The sequence below is a fragment of the Netta rufina genome (assembly GCF_964035555.1).
Source record: "Netta rufina genome assembly, chromosome: 15".
In the NCBI taxonomy this organism is placed as follows: domain Eukaryota; kingdom Metazoa; phylum Chordata; class Aves; order Anseriformes; family Anatidae; genus Netta; species Netta rufina.
This window is the reverse complement of record NC_140138.1, coordinates 6407852-6427415: the sequence shown is the minus strand read 5'-3', so window position 1 is coordinate 6427415 and position 19564 is coordinate 6407852. Positions and strand designations below refer to the sequence as shown.

At 42.4% G+C, this 19564-nt stretch overlaps 1 protein-coding gene across 1 annotated transcript in view; it reads left to right on the top strand.

Moving 5' to 3' along the window:
- Positions 1-19564, top strand: part of DNAAF8 (dynein axonemal assembly factor 8) — a gene marked incomplete at both ends in the record, with an annotated part of 95156 nt that overhangs the window by 26149 nt on the left and 49443 nt on the right. The window contains 3 exons of the mRNA XM_084295756.1: positions 3301-3492; positions 6055-6210; positions 10865-11059. Coding sequence (XP_084151882.1) covers positions 3301-3492; positions 6055-6210; positions 10865-11059 — 543 coding nt within the window. The remainder of the gene's footprint in view (positions 1-3300; positions 3493-6054; positions 6211-10864; positions 11060-19564) is intronic.

The following is a 19564-nucleotide window of genomic DNA, read 5'->3' as shown; positions in this document are numbered from 1 at the left end:
GAGTTTATTTTGATTGAACACGATGCCTTCTTTAGCATTAGCATCAGTTTAGTTTGTATTGGAAAAAAAAAATCTGCTAGAAGGAAAATGCTAAAGTTTTTTTATTTGCAAAAGTGAGGCTGTATCTGTAAAAAGTTTGCTTCTCCTTGACCTACCCTTCTCCTAGGAGATAACCCTCAGCCTGGGTGAGCTGATTCTGATGAGAAATACTGACTGCTTTCTTGGATCCGTGCAGTGATGGGAACTTTCCAAACACGTAATGTAGAGTGTTTTTCAAACAGCAGTTGGATGGCAATCACTTTCACTTGCCATCGGCCTTATACCTAGCTGGGAGCCAGCAGCAAAGTTCTTAGCTGGCCCCCTTGGCTCTTGAGCTGCTGCTCTGTCGTTCCAGCCTCTAACAGCTTTGATAATCTTTCCCAGTTCTAGGGCAACAGAGCTGTTTGTCCAATGCGGTGTGCGGGCGTAGTAAAAGCAATGCCAACTAGTCTTTTCAGAAACCATCAACAAAAGCATCATTTAACCAATTAGAGCTATTTTATTAGAAACAAAATGACATTAGTCTTGGCTGACAAACTTGTATCCACTAAGCTTCAGCTTGCTGTGATTATAAACAGCTCTGATTAAAAAAAAGGCAGATCTGTGCAGATCCCTTTGAATTGCTTTTTGTTTTGTTTTGTTTTGTTTTTTAGCTGCAAGCTAGAAGACATAGGTATCCATAAGGCATCTTGCAATTAATTTCTCTTTCTTTCTTTTCAGTGTGGATTTGGGGGTAGGTTATTTAATTTTTTTTAAATATCTATTTAACATGACCTCTAGACATGTTCTTCCTTGGCTGCTCAGTGTGCCCAATGCTTCTGCTTGCGCAGTTGTTGTGTCACAGTGGAGAATTGTGGCCAGAACTGGGTGTGGAAGGGTGGATGGAAAATCAAGCTGAAGGGTTGTAAGCTGCAATGTTGTAAACTATAATTGCAAAATAAAATAGCAAGCACTTTGGAAATAGGAAATTTTATCTTATTTACTCTATGGTAATTGCTGGTACTTGAGTACAATCAGCTGCAAGCCTGTCTGTGATTGACAGCACAATTCTAGCCAGAGCAACCAAAAATAGCTCAGGATTTCAGTCATTTCTATCTTTTTACAATCTAATACTGTCACAAAAGTCAGTGTAACATGTAGGGAAACTGGACTGTCTTCGTAGGTAGACTAGGTAAATTGGACAATGCTGAGCAAAGGCATACTAAGAAAGCACTGAATGTAGCTGACTTCAGCAGTTATTGCCTGGAATTAAACAGGATTAGCTCCTTTTCATTTTTTTGTTCATTAGTCTTAGTATTTCTGCAATTAGTTAAGTTCTTTGCCTAGATCTTTGTTGGGTAAGGAGGCTGACAGAGGAAGAAAAGGGCAAAGAGCAGTGTTCAAAGCCTCATTTGCTCTCAGGAAGAACCTTAACAAGTGCAGAAGTGAAATTCTTATCTGAGCTTGGTCAGAAAACTTACTGAGCCCTCCCATGCCACTGGGCCAAGTAGATTTGCAAAAGTTTGAAATTTCCTGCTTAAGGAATAGATCCTGGTTTAATCTTTAGCTCTCAAGTTACCTCCAGTCATTGATTGCACTCCCCATATGGTTGCTGAGAGAGGAAGAAAGAATCACGTCTCCAAGCAGGCTACAGAAGACGGTCATATTTTTCTAAAAGTCTCCAAGTTTCTTTTCAGGCCTCTTTCTTGGAGAATTATGATGGTAGTGTCAAAGCCATGTTAGCTCCCCAGGGCTACAGTAACGTGAGTACTACAGATCTGCAACATCAGAAGATTTTGCATGACTATTTTTCTTTTATTACTAATTGCTTTTTATTTGGTGCTTGTAGGCCTTAGCAACAAAATAATTGGGCAACACAGTAGATCTGCTTGTGGCTTTGTATTTATGGGTGGTGTGTTTTGTTTTTTTTTAAAACCATTTTAAGGAATCCTGTGTTTTGAGGACAGGCACAAAAGTCAAGCTACATTAACTTGTCAAATGGATTAGTCGTTAAACACCTTTGTGAACGTTTAAATTCAGAATTAAAGTGGCTTTAATTGGATTTAGCTGATTTTGCTTCCAAAGTACATCCAGGTAAATCAAATTAAGGTTAATTCAGTGTAAAGGCATGGGCAGACATCCTCATTAAGGGCTACTTGGAGCAACTGGAAACAACTGCCCAGCTGCTCCTCAACACCCTTCTGTTCTCATTGCGCTCCTCCTGTGTTCCCACAGCTCAGGTCACAGAAAGGGGAGCCTGCTAGCCTCGTACTACAGTAGGTCACTTCAGATTGATTCTGCCCACCTTAATTAGCAGTGTAGTCTGCTGGCTGATTGCACTGATGTGCACAGGAAGTGCAGTCTCCTTGCACTTTGCTGACTGAAGTGGTGAGCATAGCCTTCATCTGATGCTGTAACTAGTAGCTTGGAAATAACATCACCATAAACAGCTCCAGCTATTTGTAAATGAATGTGTGTCGAAGCTTGTAGAATACATGCTCTCAGCTTGCCTTGGGGGGGGCCCTTAAGGTCCTTATTCAAGGATCGTACCTGTTGAGGAACAATACTCACATGTGTACTGGATAATCTTTGTGACTTTAGGGACTAGTTTCCTAATTTACAGAAGAAACGTCAGGAGCAGCAGGCTGAAGATAGATAGGAATAGCAAGCCAGCTAATAATTACAGCTATTGCATCTTTGGAGAAACAGAAGAGATCCCTTAAACTATAATCCCACAATTCAAGGTTGGGGCTGTTTGTTAAAGAACAGGTCTCCTCAAGGAGATGGATTGCATCCAAAATAACCAAGTATCAATGCTAAAGTAAAAGACAGGCAATGAATTCACTTGAATGTATCATCATCTGTGAATGAGGTATGTAGATGAAGCAGAAAATGATGAAAGTTTTGACACTTCTGCCATGCTTGCCTTGAAGGCGTTCACTGATTTTTAAAAGAAATAGTGCCAAATCTTAAAGAATACAGAGTAAATCTTATCATGCTATATCCAGCTGTAACCACGTAATCTTCCATTTACCGAGTGGTATTAGGCTAAATGAAGACCCAGGTGACAGCTCTCCAAGAAAAACTGAAGTGCTCCAGAATGTGTCACTGATATAATGACCTCGCTTTTTTGGCTCCCACTTCCTCTCTGATAAATGCTCACTAGATATTAATTGTTCCTCCTATGATGGCAATGAATATAATTCATTCGTGATGATGAACACTGTTCCAGTAATCCAAATGACATTCTTTTTTTTTTTTTTTTTTTTTTTTTTTGGACAGGAAGCCTCTTATTTGCCAGATATTGACACATTACCTAGATCAGCCCCTATGAAAAATGAGGTGCTGCTTATGACAATTTGGCTGTCAAGTTGTGGCCAGGTATCTACAGATCAGTGCAGTGGGCAGGTGCCTAACGTGGAGCTGAGAGCAGCAGACATCTACAATGCCCTTGTGACATGGCTTCTGTCTCTGGTGAGTATGTGCAGTGACTGCACAAAAGAAGGTTCTGCATGATTAAGGGTGTGCTTTTCCCTCCAGTGAATAGGTTCTCAAAATCGCTTTCTTCCAACAGCTACAGAACAGTGGTTAAACGGAGGGGAAATTGTGTCCTACCTTGTCTTTAAATGCAAGTTTTGCTGGATTATGCCTGTAGTTTACAAAGAGCGTGGCAGAGAAAGTAAAAATAAATTAATTCATTTTAAAAAATAGTGAGGTAGACTCAAAGTAATCAAAAGTGATTAGTGAAAGCAGAGGGCTAATTATTATACTTCGTCCACAGCAAAATGGAGACATTTCCATCCTTTCACTTGTCTTGACACGTCTATTTAAGAACAAATCCTTTCTGATAGCCAAGAGGGCAATGAACAAGTGCTGGTCTGTTTTGTCTTAGTTGTCCTTTGGATCACACCTTTTCCACTCTAAAGAAACCTTCACTCTTCCCGTTCATCTGATGCTACCCTTTTCCTCTAAGAAAAATGGGAAGTATTTTTTCTTTCCCCCCATCCTGCATTTTGGCCTTCTTATCTTCCCTTGTTAAAGACGTTGGCATACCTATCCATGTGCTCAACGTGAATTTCACCGTGAGTGGACAGCATGCACAAGGCTTTTAAATCACTTAAACTCCACTTAAACAGTATTAATTGTTAATGATGTTCGTGCTTCCATTAAAACATTGCCAACATTCCTTAATGTTAGTTCAGTGCTAATGAAAATTGCCACTTGAACAACCCCAGAATCTGATTCTTCCATTCGGAAAATAGTTAGCTCATGAACAGCTGCAGTGTGAGGTTTCTTCCCTTTACTCCCACTTAAAATGCCTGAGCTCTGACTTGCAGCAGCTCTCTTCAAGCCTGAAAGGGCATCTCAGCTTCCAGGGTTCAGCGTCGCCTCTATTAAGAGGGTCAAATGTTGTGATGGACTCTATGTCCAGTGAAAACTGGGATAAAAGCCACAAACTGATTTCAGACAGGTTCCCAAACAGCTGCTGGATAGCAATGAAAACGTCTGTGTTTCTGTAACGAAAGAAAAGTTGAAGCATTTTAGACCAAATTCTCATCTGCTGATCATCTGTGTAATTCCACTGAATCACTGGCTTCCTGGCTTGTGTAAATCAGCATGTCTTTATTAACTTCCTTGAAGATATGCTGATTTCTACTAGTGGAGAATGTGGTAAAGATGACAGCATTCTCCAGTAGCAGAACTACTACAGAAATTCCCATGCGAAACCAGTATTCAAGGCAGTCAAGGACTTGGTAGTGCTATTTTGAGTGATACAACTGACCTATTCCACAGTTTGAAAATGCACTCGCACCTTGTGTTGAGAATATCTTTTTAAAGGCATTTATCTCACTGTAAATAGCTTTGTTTTATGTATGCAGTGAACAGCAGAGCTATTAATCTATCTAGAGATCACAGTGACAGTGTAAACCATGAGAACAAGGCTTAAGTGGTTTCAGTATTCACCAGAACCCTGGGAAGGAATTACAGTCCTGTAATTCAAACTTGCCTGTCTCTTCATCTAGTATACAATCTGGGTCAGGGATCTTTGCCTCACATGGCTGCTGCTCTTTCTTGTGGCTTTGGTTGCTTGTGTCTGAGTTTCTGATGGTCCTCTGCCCTCTTTTCACCTGCTACCCAAGTTTCAGGATGCCTTGCAGTGCTGTGATGTCTTCCCAGGCTGTTTTGGGTATCTTTTCTGTCTTTTTTCTACCCAACGGTAAGGTTTCTCATGTATTTCATTGCTGAAACGCATCCTGTTTCAGCCTCATTTGGGGCAGCCGTGTGAGCCAATAAGTGGTCTCTACTCCTGGAATCCTGTCTCTGGAACAAAACTGATGCTCACAATACAAGATGCCCAGTGTTCATCTTGAGGTTGGCACAAGTCCCTTTTTATCCTCCTTGTTTTGGATCAGATGTGTGTATTGGCAGATAGAATGCCTCCCACACATAAAAAAAATCTGTCAGAAAGAAATCACCTCAAGTCTAACTACAAGGTGGATTCACTGAACAGAGATTGATGGGGTTCTGCCTTTTAGAGATCCCTAATAGGGAAGATGAAGTCTTATTAAAGATGCCTGCAATAGCTCCTCAGAATGGCATAATCACTGAGCACTGTTTTTTGAACCGAGATCGGACTGATTTCATTATCATTGACAAAGGCAGCATGCAGTGCCACGAATGGGCAGTGTTGACAGGGACTCGGTTCTCATTTCTTGCTAGACTAAAGAACAAATGTAGGTTCTTGCTTTCACTTAGTGAAACTGGTGGAAGTCAGAGCTTGCAAGTCACGAGAGTCCTCACTGAGAAAATAAATCCTATGACTTATCAAAACCTACATGTTATTCCTATTTAATTTGGTCTTTATTGATTTTTCTAGTGGCTAAACCATAGCTAATCCACTAATCAAGTGAGAGTGCTCCCTGGGTTATTGTATATTATGTGACTACTCAAAAGCAACAGAGCAAGATAAGGGGTTACCTTCAGTCTCTAAATACAACCATCTAAAAATGAAATTATGTTCAAATGGATTTACAGGTGCCTCCTGTGAAAATTAAAGGTGGACCCAAAGCTCCGTTTCAGGTGGTAGGGCTACAGCAGGCCTGGCAAGAGGATGGATTGGCCCTATATGCTTGTCTAATGGCACCAGATGAATCTCCAGCCCAAAACAGCACCAAGATCCCAAAGATTAAAGTAAGTAGCAGCCTTTACACTTGCTAGTCATACAGAACTGCCACAGGCAGTTACCGCTATTTTTCACTAGAGACCAGGCTTGAATATGCCAATTCAAGCTCAAATTTCAGTGAGCCAGGACAGAAAAGCATAAGTGCTGCTCTAAATTAGAATGGGGGAACAGCCCAGTACTGTGTGAACTGAAAGACTGCTTACAGCTAATTGCCAACTCAAGCTGTCCTCAGTTATGCTGAATTTAGATTATGTGCAGATGAGGAACCAGCTCTATATGGCGAAGTCTTTTGTCTCTGCTGCTCATTAGCTGTTAATATATTTTTGGTGGCTGTAACCCCACAGTGCAGGGACTTGACTGAGGAGACATATGTTTGTGTGTATTATGTTTTGTCCTGTTATATTTTAACTGTGTGAAGAGTGTGGCCTATGAGAGGGAATGTTGTCTTGCTATTTGGTTCCCAGGAGTCAGGACCCAAAGATAGGACCCAAGACTCTGTTCCCTCAACTCTGCTAGACTACAGAGTCTGTGCTGTGCACCAAAACACCAAGCTGAAAGGTCTAGCACAGAAGCTGAAAATCTAGCATGTGTAGGTGGCACAGTGTATTGTAAGGCATGATGTGAGCTCGTGTCCTGAAAACAGCAGAGCTGTGAAATGGAACAAAGTGGGGCCCAGAGTTGCTGTCTTTTAACAGAGCTAATTTGAAAGAGATTGCATCAAGATGCTCAGAGTATCGACGATTTTGTTTTCCTTTGTGGAGACAGCTTGTTAGAGCTGAGACCCACTGTGGCCTTGCTACTCTTCCCTGGTAGGGATACCTGGCTGCCCAAAGCCCCATCCAGCCTGGCCCTGAACACTTCCAAGGATTTCCAGAAATTCTGTAAGGAAGAATTTCTTCCTTATATCTGGTCTAAACCTACCCTCTTTTATTTTAAAGCCATTCCCCCTTGTCCTATCCCTATAGCCCCTGACAAAGACTCCCTCCCCAGGTTTCCTGAAGCCCCCTATAGGCCCTGGAAGGCTGCTGTAAGGTCTCCCTGGAGCCTTCTCATCTTCAGGCTAAACAACCCCAGCTCCCTCAGCCTGGCTTCGTAGCAGAGGTGCTCCAGCCCCTTGATAATCCATATAACCTTCGTCTGGACTCGTTCTAATAGGTCCATGTCCTTCTTGTGGGGGGACAACTTGCTTCAGCTTCCCTTGTTCAGCTGCAATGAGCATTCCTTGCTCACAGCTGCCTGTCTATCAGCAGTAAAGATTGAATTTCCCATGATGTGTCATAAAGCCTGGAGTATGACAGCTGCGGCTCCAGTGCTTGCACACGTAAATGATTGATGCTGGCAAAAATGTTATGATTAAAACACTACTCAAAAAAAAAAAAAAAACACCTTTCAGCTAGTGTTTGGGCATCTGTTAGCAGAAGCAGCAAAGCTAATGAGGCTAAGCAGCCTGCTAGGCTGGACAAGGGCTTAGTGTTGATTTCTGTCTCAGGTGACTCAATTCCAGATGTTTTCTGTGAAACAAAGAAAACAGGAACAGGGACTAACCTGTCTCCTGTCCAGTTGCCTTATCACTCTCTGCTGATCTCAGATGAGGAACTGACCAGAGCATCAGAACTGATGAGCACTGAGTATGCTCAAAATATGTATCTGGTGTCAAATAATTGAATGAACTCGTGAAGCTGCAAGCCCAGGCTGCTCTGAAGGTTTGCTTGGAGCCGGGAAGGATTCTATCACAGGTTGTCAGAATGAGCCTTGTGGAGTTTCCAGTCCGCATATAAATTGTAAATGCTTTTTTACTGCCCCATTTCCAGCCACTAATGTTGCTGTTGAGTCCAGCTAGCGTGCATGGAAGTGAACGGGCAAGGCATTTGGATGGTATTGCTCAAAGCAAGACTCCGTATAACTGAAGTTTCCTCTTATTGGAGGCTCTACCGTGTGTCAGTTTGATAACAATGACTTTTGTCAGTTTTGCTTTCTTGAGGCATTTGTAAAGCTGCTGCTCTTTCCCCAATGGAGATTTAAGCTGATAGGAACAACAAAAGTCTTTCAGAAACGTCAGCCCACAGCAGAGGTGAGGAAAACAACTAGTCCTAATGGGGAGATTAGCCCTGCCTCCCCACTCTTCCCCAAGAACAGCTTCAGCTATTGTTGGAGAGAGATGTGGTAGACTTTACTTTTCACACTTAAGTCTTCAGTCTCGTACTGTAGAGTTAATGTACGATACTTCAATGGTGGAATCGGATAATCAAATTATTCCGTTGTGGCATTTACTGATTCTTGTTCTGTTTGTCTCCTGTTGGCGCAATAAGAACCAGTTACCTGGGCTTCCTTCAAAATATGAAAATCCAGGAAAAATTGGGGTTCCCAGGCATTATTACTGCAGCTACTGACTCCAAGAATGACTATAAAAATGTAGGAAAATTTTCCTTACCTTTTTTTTTGTATTGTGTAGAGAGGCATACCAAGTAGTATAAATTTTAACCAACTGCATCTGACAACTGATATTTAATGCTTTTAAAGTGGAGGGTCCAGGGTCCATTTTCAGTGCCAAAGATGGAGATGTACAGACTACACAGCTTACTAGGTAGATTTTTGCTTATTTGATGCTAGGAAGGAAATGCCCATCTGTGTGTCTGTACTTGTATCTTGTGATAGCAGCAAAATGACAGTTGTCCATGGATTTTGTTCAGATCATAACATGAATATGATTTTTACAGCAGATACTGGATTGCTAGAATCTGAGGACCTATCTGTATCAAGAGGGCAAGATTTCACCTTCTCCAGCTTGCCTCACTGATAATTCCCGCCCCTGGTGCGACTGAACACCCTGAGCGTGTTCATCAGTCTCATTGGCTTTGATGTATTTGATTGTGTGGCTTGGTGCCTGCCCTAGCGTCACAGCTCCAATGATGCTGGGGCACAGTTCATCACCAGCAACTGGAACAAGACAGCCTGCTGCTTTCACGTAGCTATAGTGTGCTGCTGGTTGGTTTGGGGTGTTTCTTTGCTTGTTGTGGTGTTTTTCTCCAGTTACTAGTAACTGGAGATGAGCTACATTACAGAGCTGTAGGCCACCAACTTTTTATTTACTAGCTTCTTCGCTACCATATATGTCTTTCATATGGTTATGAATATAATAACAGTTTCTTAAGGAAAAAGCTCCTGTCCTAAGCAGATTAACTTTTGGCTTATTCAATTATGATGACATCTGTTTCTCTATCAAATGCTTCTGCAATGTTTTAATCCCTTTTTGGGGGTTTAGTTTTGCTCGTTTTATTTCAGTGCCCCTTCCAAACAATTGAGAAAAGTGGGAAAGATTTGAATATTCCTTCATGGTTTTGGTTTCTTGAGTTGTTAGAACAAATGCTTTTACACCTCTTGTAATTTCTGCATGCAGATCGACAAGCTGCATTTACAGGCATGTCTGATGGGAATTAGATTTGTACAGAGCATGCTTTCTACGAATCTACTCAGCATTCCCAATTAGGCACACTAGCACCACGTAGAGCAGCATGGTTCTTCTCTGTATGCTTCGATCACTTAACAATTCCGTGGTGGTTCAAAAGAGCTCACGATCTCCGTCATTCAATTTGGGGCTTTTTTTTTTTTTTCAGTCCTTTACTGCTCAAGTTCTAATTTCTAGGTGCCATAATAGAGGATATGGAGAAGATGCTTTGCATAATTGCTAATTCTGTTCATTTCTGATTGGGTTTCATTGAGGTCACCAATTTGTTCTCTGGAAATCTGACTAATTAAGAACAAACTTGAAAGAACAAAGGGCTTAGAGGGGAGGTTAAATGATGGAAAATGTAATTTAGCAGTACAGTGTTCAAAATTAATGTATCGATATTAAGGTTAGTATCAATCTTTTAAAAATCATGAAATTAATAAATATTTTCATTTTTATCGCTATGAAACCCTTTGCAAATGTATGTTTCATTGTATCAGCCTGTTTTGTCTCCCTCTTCAAGAGGGATGTATGTATGTAATGTGCTTTGGAGCAGTATCTGTGGGCTGTCAGATGTCATGAGCCAGTTATTTTATACCAGTGTCTGGCTACCAGTCGAAGATTGCTGTTAACTCTCCAGTTATCATCCACGATGGGGTTTTATAGCTCAGCTGTCCAAGCGTATCGAGGACTGTGGTGGAAGGGCAATGCTGCTAATCTTCTCAGCCCCTTTACCAAAGGGGTTTTTGAGGCAAGTCCACATGGAAGCGTGTCTCCAGGCCATGGTGTGAGCACATCACACAGTCAGCTGGTGGGCATAACTGGCTGTTGCAGACAACATCTGCTCTCAAGTCCCCTCTCTGGTGTCACAAACCCAGACGGTATCAGGACCTTCAGTTCTGTCTTTGGTCATGGAAGTGGAGATTTTGTAGAGTGACAGCAGGATCGTGGGAGGAGTGTGCTTTCTGTGGGTAAGGGGACAAGTTTAGAAGCTCTGGTTGCAGGGCTGCAGGATGTGATGGTTTGGGAGGCTGAGAGGTGTTAAACTAAGATCTTGGTTTGGAGACACTGAAGTGCAGTTGTATGGCAGATGCGTGAAGCATGAGGTTGGGATCGTTGCAGGCAGAAAGAGTTGTTACAGGTACACAGTGCAACACAGAACAGCGAGCTGCAGTGCCTATCACCAATGCATTTTAATTGTTGACTTTTTGCAGACTGAAGAAGATCTCCAAGGAATATCCATTTTTTACCAGAGGATTACTGAATTTCTATCCTGTACGTGGCTTCCAGATGTTATATGGTGGAGACCAGAACTGGTCAATTGCTTCCAAAACCAGCTATATCCACTTGCTCCTGAAATTCCCTCTGTCCTGCTGAGTTGCATCACTACTGTTAGTCCTGATCCTCAGGTACTGTACAGAAATGCTTGGGCTTCTGATTTTTTTTTCTCATTATGTCCAGTAGAAGTTGTTGTTCTTCCTGTGTTACAGGTATTTTCGTTTGGTTTAGCTAAGCATTTAAACTCTGTTTGAAAATAAATTCTTCAAAGCAGTGTTGATTTTCCACTGAAGTGCATGAGATTACAAGGACATAGCACCACTTAAAATCAAGTGATTAAACTTGCTTTCTTAGAGAAGTCTGTAGGAACACTCACCTCATGCTGTCTGGAAATAGAATGATAATTAACTTCTTCACTTCTGTCAGTTTAGCAAGTGTTCCATAACAGATATTCAAGTGAATGTAATGTTAAAAGAATTCATACACCTTGGGCTTACTCAGGGAGTTTATTCCCTGTGGGCATCAAACATTGCTTTTAGGCCTCTAAGAACATAACTGCCTCTCCCACTTTACTGTAAATATTTATCCCAGCTTTTCAAAGAAGCACTGAATGCTACCTGATTTCCATACCTTTTGAGGGAATGTTCCACTTATTCCTTTCCCATGACATCACCAGCCTTTAATTGATCATGTTTTTTTCCCAGTATTTCTAAATCATCAAAAAAAAACTTGAGATACAATTCCAGGGAATTGTGAAGGCTGCAATTCTGGTTCACAACAAAGTTTAGTTCTGAAAATAGTGTAGCATGAGAACTTTGCTGCAATCCCAACCAGATTTGGGGATTACTATTACAATGTGAGAATCAATGCCATGAAAGCTTAGGGGCTTAGCAGTGCACTCAGCAATTTGCCTCAAGGTTTATCCCGCTTCTCTGAAGGAAAAGGAGGCTTAATATTGTTGATTTGCAGTCACTGTAGCTTTCAAGTACAGGCAAGTGCAATAAAGCAGGCTGACATACTTGTAAAAGATAAATCTGCTGTATACTTGTAAGGCATAAAGTAAGGCATCATTTAAAACAGTCAGGGCTTTTATGCAAATCCCCTATTAGGGGGATTATAAATCATTAGAAGTTGAACAGCGAGATAGCAGGCACTTTCTGGGGGTAGGTCTTTGCCTTGATGCCATAGAAAAATGAAAGTCGATTTAAAGGCCACATTCTCTTCCTAAGTTCAAATGCTCTGTGCCACCCAGGTTCCCAGGCCTGAATTACACTGAGACCACGATGTATCGTGGCTTTTTAATAGATGTGTCTTGCAGTTAAACAGAAAGGCTGACTTCTCTAAGCAAGGCGCAATGAGCCAGCCTCTCAGCAGGCAGCAGCTAACCCTGTTGTCTGCCTGAAGCTTTACAAAGTGATACCAACTGAGAATGTTCCCAAGTGTCATTAAAATACAACCAGTATAAATTCTACACGGAAAATTCAGTGTCACATTTTTTAGCTTCATTGGCGTGAAAACTTTGCACAGGGCCTGTGATCCGTGCTTGCTTTTTATTTACTTGATTTTGGAGTGGTGTATGCAAACCTGAGCTGACCAAAGGACCTGCTGCTATCCCTTGGAAAGGCATACAGCGAATACATAAGGCATACAGTTCTTGCTCCAGGTAGCTTAGTCTGAAACTCAAGTCCTGATGGGTGGATGAAACAAATGGGTAGGAGTGGAGGGAGGAGGAACATCAGGTAAAACTGCCATCTGCTTGTGTGCTGCCAAGCTCTGTGTACGGCTTTACAAGCAATTGATAGCAGTTTCTGTAATACACTCAACAAAGTGCTTAAAGGTTAAGCCAAGGTCTTGTTTTCAGTCAATTGTTCTAGCATTTTTTCAGTCTGTTCTGAACCCCAAACAGATTGCTTTTCTCTTGCAATCTTTCTTTGAGGCTTTCTTATTAATACTATGCATGCTGCCTATTAACCTCCAGTAACTCACTTTAGCCATGAAGAGTAAACTCACAGAGCAGTCATTAAAACCGCAGGTTAGGTTAGGAGTGGCACAGTCCCCGTAGAAGTCATTAACTACAGTGTTCCTTGTCAGCAAAAAGAGAACTTCATTTTAACATGGAAGTACTCTCTGCTGTTAAGCTTTAGGATGCAAGCATTAACCCTAGGGACACGGGAAACCTGTAGCCAGCACTGTTGCTTTTTGCCTCTGCTAATTTGTTTCATTAAGGCACACTGCTTTTGTACTGCACTTTCTCCAGTGCTCTGTACCCTGGGACCCTTGCCCAAACGGTACAGCCCCACCAGCTATCACTTGACATCTTTTTGCACGCTTCCCGGAGCATCTTGTTGAATTCCCAGCCTGTACGGATACGTTCCATGATAAGAGGAGTCAGGGTACAGCAGGACTGGGTGAGTGATCATGTCAGCAAGGTTACAGGGAAAGGAACCTCCATCCCTAAATGGAAGTGAAGATTATTTTATTTTTTTTAACTCCAAATAATTGCTTTTGTTGCACCTCCTGGTGATCAGTTCCCTACTTGCTCCTTCTTTATTCTTTAGTTTCCCTCCTGGCTTCCAGCACAGGTGTTAGGGTTTATTTATTTATTTTTGAGACAACAGTACTAATTGAAGGCAGGTCTACACAAAGCTCCCTCTTTGCTTTTCACTTAAGCAAAGCTCCATTTTTTTTATTCAGTTTTGGCTAAGCAAGGATGAGAATTCCAGAACTGGGTCCAGGGCACCAAACTTGCCTTGATGTTGCAACTCAATGCTGCAAAAAGACTTTAAACAGTGGAGGCTGAACCAACAGGAAGTTTGATGTGTGGGAGGGGACTTGCAGAAAGTACATCAGTTCTTTAATGTGGTATTACTGTAGCACAAATGCAAACTTTTGGGATTTTCCTGCTGGCGAGTTGGTGGCGACTACGTTACCAGAAGAGCTTTACGTGTACAGGCATTCAAGCTCGAAAGTTGCAAACTTTATTTTTTTTTTCCAAAGACTGAAATAGCCAGGTAGAACAAGAGCAATGCATGGCTGAGGAAATTAGAAATCACTGTTTCATGCTATGGAAAAGTGGGCATGGATTCTTTGCTTGTTACTTTGTGCACTTTAAGGCACCTAATGGGGACATGTGAGTGCCTGAACTTTGTACGTAGTCTTTGAAGCGGGAGTGAGGAGCATTTCCAGTGACAGCGTGCACAGGGTGACCCTTCTAATTTAGGCACGTAGGTTAAAACCCTGCCTGGCATGCACCTGTTCTCCAAATAGCATGGCGAGAGGGAAGCTGCTTGATGTGAAACTTCAGAGACATTGAAAAATCTCCCAGGAAAAGCAGCAGAAACAACGTTTTTGCAACATTCAAAACAAGAGTAGGAAAAAGCCATCTGACAAACTGAGGTGTCCCAGTGGAATGAGCCAGATCGTGCAGTGGAGCTTTTTGGATTCTTCACTTCTGACTAGAAATGAGGAAGCTCTTTCCAAATTAAAATTTCCTAACAGGACCAGAACCTTCTAGAGAAGTGGATGGGGAAAAAAAAAGGCATGTTACAGGTGGAAGTAATCCTTAACATTTCCATTTCCTAATGCTTCCCTCCCTACAAACAGCCCACAGGGCATGTACAGTTGTGAACCTGTAATTTAGTGTCTCCTTGTCAAGCTCGTGCTGAGCTGTAGAGTTTGAATGCTTTGATGTCTCACTGATGAGTATCATGGCTTTACCCATGCTGAGTGGCTTCAGCATCTTCCACTGTCTTTTACTACAACTTTTTAATTCCACTGCTAAAGAGGCTTGCTCAGAGAACTGCAACTTAATTCCACATCAGCTTTTCACCTGGCACTCTTCAGGCCCAATGATCAAGCTTGAAGGACTTGGTCATTGAGCTGCTAAACTGGGCATTGGAGTGCTGGACGTGTGGGGAGAGGAGGTCCAGCCCCCAGAACAGCACCTCCACATCTGCGTGCCCAAACGGGAGAGCCAGCAGGATGCTGAGACTTGCAGCATGGCACACGCTGGCCCCTAAACCCAACAGCTAATGTTTAAGTCCCGGCTGAAGTTCTAATCCAGAAGATCTCTTCATCCTGTCCTTTGCTTTCCAAATCTTGCTTGTGTCTCATCTTTCCCTGAGTTGATGCTAAGGGCCCATGTGTCTGGCACCCTGCATCTGCTAGGCAGCCTGATAGCCGTATCTCCAGCTTTGGGGAGAGCACTTACGTACATATCACACATCATTGGACTGATGAGTCCGCGTGGAGATGAGTCACCTGTGGGTGAGACATTTGTCCTGGGGCCTCCTCTCTGCGTTTATAGCAATGACTCCGTAGCAGAGGAGCTGCATGGCTGTATCTCAGCCATCTTCATGCGACAGAGGGGAGGTGGTGACAGCCTGGCTGTAGCTGAGTCCTGTTGATTTTTTGTCATGCTGTTGATTTTAGTGAGGCTCAGGAGTTCGGGTTGTCACCAGGAGTTGTAACTAGAAAACCCAAGCCTTTTTAAAGGAGAAGGGACTACAGTGGTGTCTGCCTAAGTTTGTATGGAGGTGAAGACTTCACATAGGGAAGAGTAGGCCATTATAGTTCATTTTTCCCAAAGTTTGGTAGCACATATTTAAATTGGGACCATTGCTAACTATTGCAGAAGCAAGCAGTTTGAAAGACCTATCAAGCTAATGTGCTTTGCCATTAGTGCTGTGCATGATTGGCAGAATGGGTGGAAATTACTCTCATCCATTCTCCTGTGTTTTAGGACATCTCTTTGCTTATACAAAAGGGGTGCAAGTGGAAGGAGAGGCATCTTCAAACTGCCTGAAATACAGTCATCAGAACTGCACGTTTTTAGTGACGAAGTCCTGAATTAGCCCGCTCTCTCCCCAGACTTTCCCCTACCTGGGATCTTCCTACTGTGCTTGCGTGTTTCCTGCACTAAATCTGCAGTCACCTGAAGGGAGTATGCAGAATGGAGAAAAGGTGTGAAGAAAACAAACTCAAGTTTGTGTTAATCTGTATTCCACAAGGAACACTGCACTAATGCATTTGAGTTTATGACAGCTAAGAGAGGAGAAAGTTTGAGGATAATGCACTCTAACTCAGCGGCATGATTGAGCGTATCCCATTAGCCATGAGCCTTGCCTGTATGTTAATGTCAAAGCCTTTGGAATGAGAATAGTGCTTCCTCTGCTGCTGCTGACGTGGTCAGTAGAGTTGAAATGTTATATACGTATCGGATTCACGGGCTGTCTTTGGAGGTAGGAGGGGATGCACCATCTATCTCCTAGGGATTTAGGTGCTGTCTTAGTGATAATGGCTGAGCAAGTCTTTGCGTTAGAAAGCACTTTGAGTGCAAGGGGATGAGATTGTGGAGTACATAAAAAAAAATTCTTCCTGTTTTCCTGCTGTGGCTGGGAAGCAGTCTAGAAGACTTGTTGCAACTTAAAAGACTCTCTTAGATCATCTGACAGCAAAAGCTATTCCTTTGTTGTCGGAAATGAGAACAGAATATGCTGTAAGCGAGAAGAGGTACTGGATTTGGTCATATTTCTGTATGACAGTTAGACTCATGTTTTTGCTGCACACAGCTCCAGTCTTCTCTAAAATGTGCTTATTCGTGTTTCTGCTCAGTATTTTACAACATGTTTTTGTTCTGCTGTGAATTTCCTTCCCATAACTGTCTGGCTTCATCTCAGTAATGCTGTCTGAAACAAAGCAGTGGCTCTGGGTTTCTTTTTAATGCTGTTTGAAAAATGATGTGTGTTCAATCCTAGCTGTGTGGTGTAAATCGTTCTTTTCCACTGTTTTAAGATAACAGAAATCAGAATTTGTCTCCTCATTTAAAAAAAAAAATAAGATATTTTTTGATAAAAATGTAGAGTACCTACAAATGGGAAGTTACAGGCGTGCCCCTCCCTTCCTGCTCTGATAGCAGCAGTGTGTATGAAGAAGATGTAAGGGCTGTAAAAAAAACGATTTTGTGAGAAGGTGGGGGGAGATGGTTGTGGAAATGGTCATAGTTAAATGATCTGGGGTTTTGGAGCCTGTCACAGCTTAAGTCAAAGTATCCTGGGGCTGCTGTAGCTGCCAATGAGTACAGGGTACGTCTCCTCACCACTGTAACGCCTTCACCATGAGATAGAAGATTATTGGAATGCTCTGCAGAGCCTTTCAGAAGAGGCATTTTCGGTAGGTATTGAAGGCTGGCCTGCCTCTTTACCATTCTGCACAGTGCTCGGGGAGGGAGGGACAGGTCAGTGCTCAGAGATGATGTATCAGCTAGCCTGGGAGAGACTTTCTGAACTGCTGTGTTTGCACAGAAGCTTTACAGCTACTGTAATATTGCTAGAGGCATAAGAGAAGAACCAGCCCTGAGGTGAAACCAATACAATTCTCATGCCTACCCTGTCTCTCGCTGTGGAACACTGCAAGTAGTGTTATCCACCAAACATAAGAGAGTAGCTTCGAGCTAAAGAGTGTCAGAATCACCAAAATTATTTCAATAAGAGTGAGGTCACTCAGCTACCTGGGGAGGATCACTGTACAGTGCCTGTCAAATAGGGCTCATCTCAATATTACAACAACTGAACTTGATGCAGTTCTCTTAAATGCATGGGAACGTTGCTTTCTTCCTGTGCGTTGCATGGGAAGGTGGTGTCAGGAGTTTCCACTTGAACATTTTGGCTGGACTGAACAAAACAGGCTGTCGTATTGCAGCCAGCTATGTGTATTTCCTTACCCATGAGAAAAAGGATTTTCTGGGAGATCTAAGGCTTTTCAAGCTTAATTTTCTGCTACTTTGTGAAATCACATGCAGGGTGGCTGCTCGAAAACAGAATCTGACAGATCATAGAAACAATTTCCCATGGGCTTTGATTCCCTAATAGGTGTGGCCAGATCCCTGCTCTGGTGGGGAGGGAGCCCGGCCAAGCTGCCTCGGATGGCAGCTGATCCACAGCTTACACCACGGCACTTTGTAAAGGTCAGCTTTTTACCTTGGACTTCCCAGCTTGTGTCCTCTGCGTCTGGATGATTGTAGTGAAGGTTCCCATGGCGATGCAGGCTGGAGTTGGTTTGTCCACCCTTGGCCCTCCTCTTTTCCTTCTTGGAAGCTCACAGACTTGAGGTTTGCTCAAGGAACAGCTTGAATGAATGGAAGCCTGGGGCCTTGCTGCATTCCTGTTTTGTAAGGCTTGTCTGATCCCTCGGTGCTCACTGCACCATGCCAGTGTTGTTCACAGGAGCTGGCAGCAAACATTGGAAAAAAGAGGAGCTTCTGCTTCCTTAAATCAATGTGTGTTTTTTTTTTCCTCTAATGTTTTCCACAGCAACCATGTTTAATATCACATGTGAAGGCTAGTGGACGATGAATTGCAAAATGTAATGAGTGAATCCTTGAGAGATGTCAGAGCACTCAGTTTGGGGTAGTTGTGCTGACTGAAACCAGGTGAAAAGTGAAATCTCTGGTTCTGCTTTTAGGCAAATATCTTATAAAGCACAGAAAACAGAGGAAGGAGAAAACACAAAGGGCAGATGTCAGAGGGATTTTAATATCATTGAAATAAATTCACTTTGTAGATGTTGTTTTTCATTTATAGAATGATATGAAGTTCATACCTTTTGCCAAGCAGTGAAAAATAATCTCTAATCTCTTTTGTGATTACACATTTAAAGAGCATTATATGTACCTCATACTCTAAAATGGACACTTCTTCATGCAATTAATACATTTTCCATTCATAATAAGTCTTGATGGGACCATGTTGAAATATAACTCCTCTTTTTTTTTTTCTTTTTTTTTATTCTGTGATATGAATAAAACCACATGAGATGGGAACAGACTCATGACTGCTGAAAGTCAAAGTAGAGACCTTACAAATAGTGAAAATACTCAGGTTTCACCTTCTGAGCCTATGTCTCAAAAGGGACATTTTTTTTTGTCTTGGGATTTCTGCCCGATGTGCACTCTGCCTAAATGCATCCATATTTCTGGGATGCTCAAGATCAGTGTAGCTACAAGTAACGCTTTTTCTCAAAAAAGAACTTGGCAAATGGGTCTTTCAAAAGCTACATTCCTTTCTGGACTATGGCCTTGCTTACGAAGCATGAAGTCACAGCAGATTCTCATGAGTGACACATACTTCAACATCCTTAAACTTGCCCTTGTGCAGGTTGCTTGCTTGACTGCCCAGAAAATGTATGAGAAACAGAATAACGTGCTGAGATTGGGAAATGCTACATTTCTGTAACGCTGTGACCTAAATGCCAGAGTCTTTTGCCTATTCAGGAGTATGTGGCACAGTAAGACTTACAGATACGTGCCACTTGTGGTGACATGAACACAGGAGAAATGTCCTATTTTAGTTACAGGCACATAAAAAATTCATGCAATTCTTTCCCCGCCCTCTGTTTGGTTGGTTAATTAGAGCATTCGCTTGACAAAGCTCTTTTCTGCTGGATGCCCAGTATGATCATGGAGAAACAGGGTCTCGAGCTGCTGAGCCTGATTCTGCAGCGCCTTTTGTATGTGACTCCTGTTCATGTTAGTGTTTGCTCCCCATGTGGAGGGCCACTGTGTTGGACCCTAGGAGGGTTCAGTCCCTCAGGAAGCAGCTGCAAAGTCATATTCATGGGATATAATTTCACTGGAGTTG